Source organism: Sprattus sprattus, assembly GCF_963457725.1.
Source record: "Sprattus sprattus genome assembly, chromosome: 19".
Lineage (NCBI taxonomy): Eukaryota > Metazoa > Chordata > Actinopteri > Clupeiformes > Clupeidae > Sprattus > Sprattus sprattus.
Genome location: NC_137917.1, coordinates 18,527,588 through 18,540,087, shown reverse-complemented (window position 1 = coordinate 18,540,087; position 12,500 = coordinate 18,527,588). Strand labels below are relative to the sequence as shown.

Sequence of the window (12,500 nt, the reverse complement as noted above, 5' to 3'; positions counted from 1 at the left end):
TGTGACTGTGTGTCGGTGTGTGTGTGTGTGTGTCTGTGTGTGTGTGTGTGTCTGCGCACATGCTCCTCCCCCTCCAGGCGGTGGTGAACTGGGACCCAGTGGATCAAACAGTGCTGGCCGATGAGCAGGTGGACGAGGCCGGATGCTCGTGGAGGTCCGGGGCCCTGGTGGAGCAGAAGCTGCTCAAGCAGTGGTTCATCAAGACCACCAACTATGCCAAGGTCTGCTCAAGCAAACACACACATACCCAACACACAGACATCAGTACCCAGAGATTGGTACCATGGTACAGCGAGGAGTGGATTTATTGAAAGTGTGTAAGCCAGGGTGCCAGGAGGAGGCCGATACGTCCCTTTCATGTCGCCGCTAATGAGTTCACTAAATAAATTAAGTTAATTAAATGAATCTCTGTGTTTGTGAGGAGGTTTCTGCTGATTTCTGTTTTGGCGTGGCCGCGTGATTTACCTAAGTCAGCAGCACTTCGGTGCTGATCCGGCACTTGACAGGACCGGATCCGGGCCGGATGGGTTTACCTTCAGCTGACTCTGGTACGGAACCGGCTTGGCTCTGAGACGGACATGGGCCAGATTAGATCAGGGATTAGGACTGACTGTATGAGGGGAGGCACAGTCATGTTATTGGTGGGTGTGGAGCTGAAATGGAGACTTCATCAGCATGTTATTGTACTTGGCTGAGACATATAAAAGGGGTTGTAGATTTTTGAATAATGGCTATTGCTACGGGCTATAGGAGGAAGACTGTATTTTCCTTGCGCGTGCGTGTGTGCGCACTTGTACATGTGAGTGTCTATTGTTTAGTACACGTTGTTTCAAGGAACTCATGAATCTCTTCAGTACTCCATCCCTGAAAAAACAGCTGCAAACATCACATTCGTCACCAGGCCCATGATCACACACACACACACACACACACATACACAACACGCTGACGCACACACAGCCAACATTTCTCACTTTTAGATCTCCTTGTGGCCTTAATTAGCAATTAGCAATTACACACGCACATGCACAGCCATATGTACATCATTAAAATATGTAGGAGGAAAATAGACCTGTCTGCACTTGCACAGAGAGATGACACAGCACATTCACACACTCATGTATGTCGTACGGATTTAGACTTCAACACATTTACTGTACTCTACAGCTCCTACACTCTTCAACACCCTCCCCCCCCCCCCACCCCAGTCTTGAGCACAGAGTGAGAATCAGCAAACATCACCATCCAAGTACTTCTGGGCAGTACCCGAGGTCTACACAGTACACTCACACACACACACGCAGAGAGTTGTGTTGTGTAGTTAGTCTGTGTTTGGTCACGGGGGGTTGCCGTGTCTCTCCACAGGCTTACAGTGGAGATAGCAGCTCATCTCTTCTGTCACCAGGCACTAGGATGATGCAACACCCTGGAAACAACCGTTTTCACATGTTTTATCATTTGCCTTTTTTTTCTTTTTAGTTTGTCTCTGTTTATGTGCGGGGTTCCATGTACTTCTCAAAAAATGGCAGTTTAGCGACTCTGCTTGAAAGCTTTCTCTGTTTTTGTAATTGTGGAATTGGAATTGCATTGCAACATGGCTGCAGCTTTTTCCCGTGTTTTAAATAGTTACAGTGCATGAAATGCCCTGTATTTTTATTCCTAGGCTTCTTCTTCTTCTTCTTATTACAGTGCATGAAATGCCCTGTATTGTTATTCCTAGGCTTCTTCTTCTTCTTATTCTTGTTACCTTTTTCTGCGATTAATTCAGCCCGAACCGCTTAACGTAGAAACTTCATTCAAACTTTGTCGCGTAGGTCTTGTAAACGACACTTATGCTATGTATTTTTTTCTTTTCTAAACTTTATACTTTTTAAGATATTAAACAAAAACGAATATACATTTCTCCCATTGACTTACATTGGGCCATTATGACATCATAATAGGGTCTTTAAACTGGCTTGCACCTGTGCTTTACTGACAGCTGCGCCAAATCAAAGGAACCTCTTCTCTCTCTGTCCCTCTCAATTTAACTGTAACTAGAAACATTAAGACACCATCCATTCTCAATTTTTTTTTCTCTCCATCTTTCTCTCTCAGTCTACTTTCTCTCACACTCAATCTCTCTTCTTCACTCCATTTTTATCTCCTTTTTTCAATATTTTCACTCTCTTTTTCTCTTTCACTCTTCTTTCCTTCTTCCACTCATCTTTCCTTCTTCCACTCTTCTTTCCTTCTTTCACTTTTCTTTCCTTTCTTCATCTCCTTTCTTCTTTCCTTCTTTCACTCTTCTTTCCTTTTCTTCTTTCCTTCTTCAACTATTATTTCCTTCTTTCACTCTTCTTTCCTTTCTTCACTCTTCTTTCTTTTCTTCTTCCACTCTTCTTTCTTTTCTTCACTCTTCTTTCTTTTCTTCTTTCCTTCTTTCACTCTTCTTAGCTTCATCCTCTCTTCTCTCCTTTCTTCACTCTTCTATCCTTTCTTCTTTCCTTCTTCCACTCTTCTTTCCTTCTTTCACTCTTCTTTCTTTTCTTCTTCCTTTCCTAACTTTTGCATTTCATGCACTGGTATTTCCTTCAGGAAATGCATTTTCTAGTTCTTGTTACCTTTTTCTGCGATTAATTCAGCCCGAACCGCTTAACGTAGAAACTTCATTCAAACTTTGTCGCGTAGGTCTTGTAAACGACACTTATGCTATGTATTTTTCACTTTTCTAAACTTTATACTTTTTAAGATATTAAAGAAAAACGAATATACATTTCTCCCATTGACTTACATTGGGCCATTATGACATCATAATAGGGTCTTTAAACTGGCTTGCACCTGTGCTTCACTGACAGCTGCACCAAATCAAAGGAACCTCTTCTCTCTCTGTCCCTCTCAATTTAACTGTAACTAGCAACATTAAGACACCTTCCATTCTCTACTTTTTTTTCTCTCCATCTCTCCATCTTTCTCTCTATCCCTCTCAGTCTACTTTCTCTCACACTCAATCTCTCTTCTTCACTCCATTTTTATCTCCTTTTTTCAATATTTTCACTCTCTTTTTCTCTTTATCCAGAGCCACTCTTGTTCACTCTTCTTTCCTTCTTCCACTCTTCTTTCCTTTCTTGTTCAACTCTTCTTTCCTTCTTTTACTTTTCTTTCTTTACTCTCCTTTCTTCTGTCCTTCTTTCACGCTTCTTTCTTTTCTTCTTTCCTTCTTCAACTATTCTTTCCTTCTTTCACTCTTTTTTCCTTTCTTCACTCTTCTTCCCTTCTTCCACTCTTCTTTCCATCTTCCACTCTTCTTTCCTTCTTTCACTCTTCTTTCCTTTCTTCTTTCCTTCTTTCACTCTTCTTTCTTTTCTTCTTCCTTTCTTAACTTTTGCATTTCATGCACTGGTATTTCCTTCAGGAAATGCATTTTCTAGTTTTGTTTGTGTTTTGTGAATCGTTAACCACGCTCCTTGGGAATTCATGCAAGCAATTTGGCAATTGAATTACATTTTTAGAATTCCATGTTGGTTTCACAGTTGTCTAATATGCTCCAGAGGTCTCACAGTTCTCTTCGTCCCATGCGTGCTTCTCATGAGTTCTCATGGTTCTTGTGGATCTCATAGTTGTGATGGTTCTCTTGGTTCTTGTTGTCCTCTTCCTGCTGTTTTTAATGTTGTAACTGTAATGTCCTGTAACGCACACACACACACACAAACACACACACAAGCACACATGCACACGCACACGCACACGCACAGGCACACGCGCACACACTCACACACTCACACACTGATAGACACTGCTCCTTGCAGGCTGCAAGAGTGAGATGCCATCCTGTGGGCGTAAGTCATCGCTGACGCAAAATAGAGCAGAATGTTGTTTCTTCTATTCCTCCTCTCAATTTTGTCCTCACTTTCTTCTTCTTATTCTGTGTTCTGCTCGCTTTCTCTCTCTCTTTCTCTCTCTCCCTCACTTGCTTTTCCTCCCTCACTTCTCTCTTTCATTCCCTTCTTCCCTCACTTCTCTCTTTCATTCTCTTCCTCCCTCACTTCTCTCTTTCATTCTCTTCCTCCCTCACTTCTCTCTTTCATTCCCTTCCTCCCTCACTTCTCTCTTTCATTCTCTTCCTTCCTCATAATTTCCCCTGCTCTGGTGGCAGTGTGCTGGTAAAAGCTTATGAGGGGGATAGAGGAGAGCCCAGTCCTTTCACAGAGCAGAGGCCAGCTGTGATGTGTGTGTGTGTGTGTGTGTGTGTGTGTGTCCAACTTCCTGCTCTGCAGCCCAACCTACGTCCGCTAACTCGCTTGGAAATCTCATACCATCCCTGGTTCACACTCCTCTGAGTTTAGTTGTGTGTGTGTGTGTTTGTGTTTGTGTGTGTGTGTGTGTTTGTTGTCTATGTCTGTTTGTGAGTGTGTTTGCGGGTATTAAAGAGAGAGAAAGAGCAGTTGGCAAAAACTTCCAAATGGTACTCTAAATGAAAACACACACATTTGCGCCAGGCCTTTGCCAATTTTTGATTTTTGTGTGTGTGTGTTTTTGTGTGAAATTGAAAGAGCCCGTTTTTTTCACTCATTCAACATCACACAAAAAAGATCAGAGGTCACAGTTCTGTGTGTGTGTGTGTGTGTGTGTGTGTGTGTGTGTGTGTGTGTGTGTGTGTGTGTCCGTCCTGTGGGGTTTAAATTGTTTTTGCACCTGTGTGTGATTGTGTGTGTGTGCGTGTTAAGGCTCCACTCACCACTAGCTTTTACAGCTGAAATTGGCAGCTCTTTGAAAGAGGCACTCCAGAGCCTGTGCCAGTGTCTCTGTGCATCCTCTCCGAACCCTAAAGATGTTCAGATGCTCATTAGTACCCGTTGCTCTTCACTGTCGGCCCCTTAACTGGGCACAGTAGTGGCATTAGTCAGGGCTCAGGCACTGAGATCTCAGTATATTTAGGCTTACTCTTCATTTCTTTTTTTCTTTTTTCTTTTTCTTTGCTCTGGGTAGCATTATCCAATACATAATTAAGACATACATTTTAACAACTAATCATCAATTAAACAGAAACATAAAAAAAGGTTGGGAAGATGGCTGATTTGCTCATTAACAGTCATTTAAACAAAAACATAATTTACATACCTACTGGCTACATACCTACAAGCATACATACATACATGCGACACATCCATCCATCCATCCATACATACATCCATACATCCATACATCCATACATAAATACATGCTATATATACATACATACATAAGTACATACATAAATACATACATACGTCATACGTACATGAGTCGCAATCATTAAAGTCTTACATTTTAAGTGTAAAGTAGATCTAAACTAGTGAGAAACAGAAATATTAATGTAAAAGTGTGACACAATCTGCTTCCAAATACAAGGAGTGGGGGAATCAATTGAATCAGACATTTGCTCTAAACTCAGGTTTCGAAAATGTCTTCATCCATACCTTTTCATTTATGTTAATAGTGGTTTCCCAGTTGAAAACTATGACTATGACTTTGCACTTATGAGACCAAAGGATTCTGTCTTTTTCTTAGAAGGGGGCCAGCTCATATTATCCATGTAATTCAAAATGCATAATGTAGGATCAAAAGGGATCTTTTCTCTAATGATATTAGACAGATTAATTATGACTTTCTTCCAAAAACTTTGTGACATTTCCTTATTATGTGGAAATAGATGCCCTTCTCCTTGTTACAATGCCAGTATTTATCATTGCTCTGTAGCCCCATCAATGTGAGTTTTCTTGGAGTATTTCTTGGAGTATTCTCCTCATTACATCGTTTGTGTTCCATCAGCACGTGACATCCAACATGATTAAAGTTCTCCATTACGCTGTTGGCTAGGCTTGGGATAGAAGCCTTCTTCCTGCATTGATCAGAATGTGTTCCCAATAGTTATCGATCTATATCGATTTTTATATCGAAGCTTTTGTTTCACATGCAAATAAATAGGCGTCTTTGCTATAACGCACCCTTAAATATCTAATCTGTGAAGGCTACCGATTTTCAGTGTTGTATAGAAGTCCCTCTAGATAAAGAGGTATTAGCCTGCCCGTGTTTAAACAAGTAGTGGAGATTGTTTCATCATAAGAAATAACAAACGCTAATAATTTCAGCACATCATTATGGTAAGCACATTTAATGAAAAGAACATTGTTTAGTCATACTCATTCCCCCAACAGATATTTTGTGCAGCCTAGACAAAACAGTAGCCGATGATTGGGTTAAACGTTATGATATGAAAACGCTGTGAAGTGAAAAGTCTGCTCATCAACCAAAGCATAATGTGACTGATCCTGACTTGTCAAGCCTGTTCACAGGCTACTTGTTATTTTGTATTTAATTAAATTGGATGTAAAATATTCATTATATGTGTGTTTTTCAGCCCCTCCTTGATGCCCTTGTGGACCTCCCAGAGTGGTATGGAGTGAAGGGCATGCAGGCCAACTGGATTGGTGAATGTTCTGGATGTTTCTTCCAGTTTCAGCTCAAGGTGAGCCCTCTTTATGTTCTCCTCTCACCTGTGTGTGTGTGTGTGTGTGTGTGTGTGTGTGTGTGTGTGTGTGTGTGTGTTAGAGATGCGCGGATGGGCTATTATTTCATCCGCAACCGCATCACAAAACGCATGATCCGTCCGCTACACATCCGCACCAATTTTTTTGACCAATTTTCAAAACCGCACCCGCCCGCCATCCGCCTGTTGTTTTTAGGTATAGGCGCTGCTGACGTGAGGCTAGAAAGTTATTGCCTGTTCTTGAAAGGAGACTGATCCAATGCCGCAAAGATATTTAAAGGATAAAGCCCCTAGTATGAAAGCCTATTGGCTATGTTGTAGCCTATCCCCAGAATATTATCAGTGAAGTGACGTCTGTCTCCGATCGATGCACAGGGAGAAACTTTAAAATAGCCAAGCACATCGGCAAACCTGACCTTACCATAGGCTAGTAGGCCTACACTTTTTTATCATTGTAATAAAACGCAATTTGCTACACCATTTTAATATGGTAATATAGCCTTGTTTTTAGTTTAGAAGGAAACGCCGAGTCTGTTAGCCAATTCCGAAATTTCACCGCATTGTAGGCTTTATAGCCTACTGTAACAACCCCAACACTTGCCTGCTTGCCTTGCAAATCAAAGTTTTCCGACAATTTTTCTTACCTTCTTTCTTAGCTGGTGATGTTACTGAGCTAGAAGTGTAACTTGTTCTGAACATCTCGCGCTGCCAATGCCCAATGTCACTTCTGAGTCAAATCACTCCATCATCTCTTTGAAATTCCTTATTCCACGAGTGGTAGGCTACAATGACTGGCTGTTTTAAAATATAACTAATAGCCTAACGAAACAAAATAACCCAGGCAGTTTCATCTACGACACGTTAAGGCTTCTTCCAATACTGACAGCTGACTCATAGCTTGCAGGTTTGCGGCGTTGCAAAGAGACGCGACATGATAGGGATCGTCACTTAATTTGAACTTTTTTGCTTCCTTTGTTTGCTTTGTATGCATACACGGAACTAGGCCAATTTACTGCCTGATGAAAATTTGATTATTTAAAAATGTGCTTGGATGTAGGTAACGACATTTAACAATGTGTAGATATTTTGAATTTCGTTGGGTAAACCGCCACCCGCCCGAATTTAATTAAAATATTATTTTTTGTCACGTCACCCGCCCGATCCGCGGTTTAACTGCGGAGTCCGCGGGTGCAACCGCCAACCGCGCATCTCTAGTGTGTGTGTGTGTGTGTGTGTGTGTGTGTGTGTGTGTGTGTCTGACCCTGTTCTATGGCCACAAACTGCTAAGTGTGTATCGATTGGTCTTTCCTTCTCTCTCTCTTGTTTTTTTATTTAACATTTTCTCTCTCACATTGCCTCTTCCTCATCAGCACCCATTGAAAAGCAGTCGATAGCTGATTTAAATTTAAACCAGTGCATTGACTGGCCTGCTCACTGAATGGCTGCTACCTGATTGATTCTTTCTTTACATCTCACACCTGCCTCACCTGCATTTGAGCTCCGTGACAACACTCCGCTTTGCCTCAAAGTGTGACTGATAGGTTGTGATGGGCAGAATAATGCTGTGTGTGTGTGTGTGTGTATTTTTTTATATATACTGTATATATATATATGTTAATGTATATATATATGTAATGTATATATATATGTTAATGTATATATGCAGTCACACGTATGAAAATGTAATCTATGCTGTCAGGTTGTTCAAGACATAACATAGAGAGGGTTATGTGGAGTTGTTGTCTGATTGATCTAATTGATTACCATCATCTGAATTCTGATGCTTGATCAGTGTAACTGCTTGCTGGGATAGAGGTGCTGTGCTTCTGGGGTCTCACACAATGGCCAGATCTCTCTACGTCAACGTTTTCTGCTCGTCTCTGTGCCTAAACACACCAGCTCTGTTGCCATGAGCTACTCAAAGCAGAGAGCATGCTTTACTATACTATTTCATAGCATACCTGGGGGATGGAAGGTTTTAGGGAGGACGGGTGAACCAGGAAGTATGAACCAAGATTAACGTAAGGCTTGGGGCTGGATACACCTATCTTAGGGTAAGGGAAAGGGTTGTGTACGGATTAGCCTAGCACATCAACCCAGAATAGCCTAGCACACCAACCCAGAATATCCTAGCACATCAACAACACAGAATAGCCTAGCACACCAACCCAGAATAGCCTAGCACACCAACCCAGAATAGCCTAGCACACCAACCCAGAATAGCCTAGAACACCAACCCAGAATAGCCTAGAACACCAACCCAGAATAGCCTAGCACCCCAACCCAGAATAGCCTAGCACACCAACCCAGAATATCCTAGCACATCAACACAGAATAGCCTAGCACACCAACCCAGAATAGCCTAGCACACCAACCCAGAATAGCCTAGCACACCTTCCCAGAATAGCCTAGCACACCAACACAGAATAGCCTAGAACACCAACCCAGAATAGCCTAGAACACCAACCCAGAATAGCCTAGTACACCAACCCAGAAGAGCCTAGAACACCAACCCAGAATAGCCTAGCACAACAAATTAGAATAGCCTAGCTGCCAAGCCAGAATAGCCTAGAACACCAACCCAGAATAGCCTAGCACAACAAATTAGAATAGCCTAGCCGCCAACCCAGAATAGCCTAGCACACCAACCCAAAATAGCCTAGCACACCAACCCAGAAGAGCCTAGAACACCAACCCAGAATAGCCTAGCACAACAAATTAGAAGACCCTAGCACACCAACCCAAAAGAGCCTAGCACACCAACCCAGAATAGCCTAGCACACCAAGTCAAAATAGCCTTGCACACCAACCCAGAATATGGCAAATGAGGAATGTAGTCCTTGGTCAAATTGTGGGCACCTTGAGGGAAAAGCATGATCCAGTCGTTGTATTTCATTTTTTAAAGAGTTCTAGTTTTAGTCCCATACCAGATACAATGTTAACATTGACAGCACTGTTCTTTCAACTGCGGCTGCTCAGTAACAAAGCATGTCATCATTCCAGAGTAACCCAGGTGGCCACTTTATTGACGTTACTAGAGTGGTGAGACTTAATGGATGTAGTCTGAAGATTAGCACCTTGAGTCTCCTGTCCACTCGGGTTTCCTGTTTCTACTCCGTGTTCAGCACAGCACACTGCGAAGCACACCATGCATTTGTAAATTAAAAGAGAGGAGAGGAGAGGGAACTCGCCTCATGAGGGAAATTGGCATCGAGTTGTAAATGAGGTCTCAGAGTGCCTCTAACCTGGAGGGATAATGACTTCAGATTGACGAGGAAATGGAACAGGCGTAGTTAAACGCAACTCCCCACCTACCACCCACCCACGCAACCACACACACACACACACACACACACACACACACACACACACACACTCACATACATATGCATCAGACTGTCTTGTGCTTTTGACAGTAAAAAAGAACTTCCCGGGGTACACACACACACACACACACACACACACACACACACACACACACACACACACACACACACACACAATCTCTGCCTCATGAATATAGCTGTACATGTATAGCCTTATCTGTCCCTTTATCCCTCACTACCTCACTCACACACACACTCAATCTCCCCCTTTCTGTGTGTGTGTTGGAAATACACATAAATGGCCGCTGAGTTTTCCTATCATAATCGTAATCACATTTCAGGTGGAGGGAGAGGGGTTGCAACATTAAGTGTGAGGGAAGGATGATATTTTCTCGTGTTTGTTTATCCTTGAGAGTTCTTGAGAGTTCATGATGCATGTAATTAACAATGCTGCCAGCCGTCATTTTCTAAAACGGCTCTCGCGACATCAGAAATGGCCCAGACAGCAGCTGATTCTGTCGTGGAGCTGGCCCGGGTCAAGACCGGATCAGAACCAGATGTCCTTCTGTACCCGCTACATTCACGAGACTGGAAAAGGCCTTCTCATAGAGGACTAATTGAAAAATGACTCCATTGTGATCTGAAGGGTGCGCGTGCGGAGGTGTTTGAAGATTGTGTGTCAAGTGCCTTTGTGTTATCGTCGAGGGCCTCAGATATCAAAGAGACTATTATGGGATTTGCTGCCCGGCAACAGCCTTAATTTGTACAGTATTGCTTACGTGCCTTTGACAGTTGCCATTATTTCCTGGTACAATGTACGACTTGCTTTTGCACTCATTAGGTTGATATTTGAGGGATCTGACTGTGTAAACATGACATGCTTGATTTCCCTGTGAAGTAATAACTGAAATTAATTTTGATTGTCTTGATCTCCATTATATAGACACACTACCCAGCCACTGATCTCAGATGTGGCAAACGAAAGTTAACTCGTTAAGAAAGTGAAGAGCAAATGACGTCAGCCAAAAAAAATTAAAATCACCCAAGAAAAAACCTAAGAAGAATACACCAACTGAACATTTATGTTTGAGATTTTTCTGTTTACATACTGGTTTTCGTGCAACTGGGGAACTTATATTCTTATCCAGTTTTTGAAGCTCTTGCTCCTGCGGAGATGGAAATGTCACGGTTTCATGTAAGCCGCTGCACAATGCGCCTGCAACTCTGTGGCCATAACCACACACACACACACACACACACACGCACACACACACACACACACACACAAAGACATAAACACGCACACACACACACACACACACACACACAAAGACATAAACACGCACACACAAACACACACACACACACACACACACACACACACACACACAGACATAAACACACACACATGAGAACTGCTGGTGTCTGCACTGCTGGGTGGCATGAGGACTGCTGGTAAAACGTGACTGAGCTGCTGGGTGGCCATTTGTCCAGTGGGGGAGCTTTTAACCTGCGTTGTGATTCTCAATTTACATTTTTTTTATCATACATTTTATGGAAACGTGTACACATGTAGGAATTTGAACAAAACATCTGAAGTAATCTTGAGGAAGTCTCATTCATGGTTGATGCATCTCTTAAATGTTTACCTCATCTATACATTCTCAAACCATTTTCAGTCAGTTGATCAGTATGAACAAGGTGTGTGTGTGTGTGTGTGTGTGTGTGTGTGTGTGTGTGTGTGTGTGTGTGTGTGCCCTGCCTGACATGACCCTGCTGTGTGTTTCTCCAGGTGGACGGAGAGGAGACAGGGGAGACTCTGGAGGCCTACACCCCCACACCAGAGGCCGTATTTGGGGCAGCATACGTCTCCATCCTCCCCTCTCACAGGCTGCTCCATGGGTCCAGCCGCCTGAAGGCCGCACTTGCCAGAGCACAACAGCACGGGAGGGGTGAGGAGTCACAGGGACATACATACACACACACACACACACACACACACACACACACACACACACACACACACACACATACAAACACAGACCAATGCACACACAAACACCCACACACAAATACGCACGCACTTATACATACACATGCAAAGCCGCATATACTGTATGCAAACATGCTAGCATACGAGCTGGTCTGGCGAAAAGTAGCTTTGTCAAATGAAAACGAGAGAACTCCATCAGTTCCCGCGCGCGCGTGCGTGCGTGCGTGCGTGCGTGCGTGCGTGCGTGCGTGCGTGCGTGCGTGCGTGCGTGCGTGCGTGCGTGCGTGCGTGCGTGCGTGCGTGCGTGGATGTGTATGTTCAGTGTTTTCTTTTCCCCTCCCTCTGCATGCTAAGTGTTCTATACTATTCTTTGCATCCTCTACATGTAGTACCATATGCATGACAGGAACATAATGGAAAAATACTTCTCTGTGTGTTTTGCTTGCAGATATGTTTACTTGTGTGGGTGTATTTTTGAAGTGCATAGTTAATGTGCATGTGTGCTTGTGTGTGCAGGGGTGGGGGAGGGTGTGTGTGTGTGTGGATAGAGTGTAGTGGTGATTTCAGTGCCTTCTTGCACTGTTTAATTGGGAATCCCAGTAGAGGTTTCTCTCTGTCTCTCTCTCTTCCTCTCTCTCTGTCTCTCTCATTCTCTCCCCTCTCTTTCTGTCTC

General features: G+C 43.1%; 1 protein-coding gene across 1 annotated transcript in view; it reads left to right on the top strand.

The window, feature by feature from the left end:
• Window positions 1–12,500, top strand: part of lars2 (leucyl-tRNA synthetase 2, mitochondrial) — a 53,681-nt gene that overhangs the window by 16,181 nt on the left and 25,000 nt on the right. The window contains exons 7-9 of the mRNA XM_080857819.1: window positions 78–221; window positions 6,380–6,487; window positions 11,627–11,786. Coding sequence (XP_080713945.1) covers window positions 78–221; window positions 6,380–6,487; window positions 11,627–11,786 — 412 coding nt within the window. The remainder of the gene's footprint in view (window positions 1–77; window positions 222–6,379; window positions 6,488–11,626; window positions 11,787–12,500) is intronic.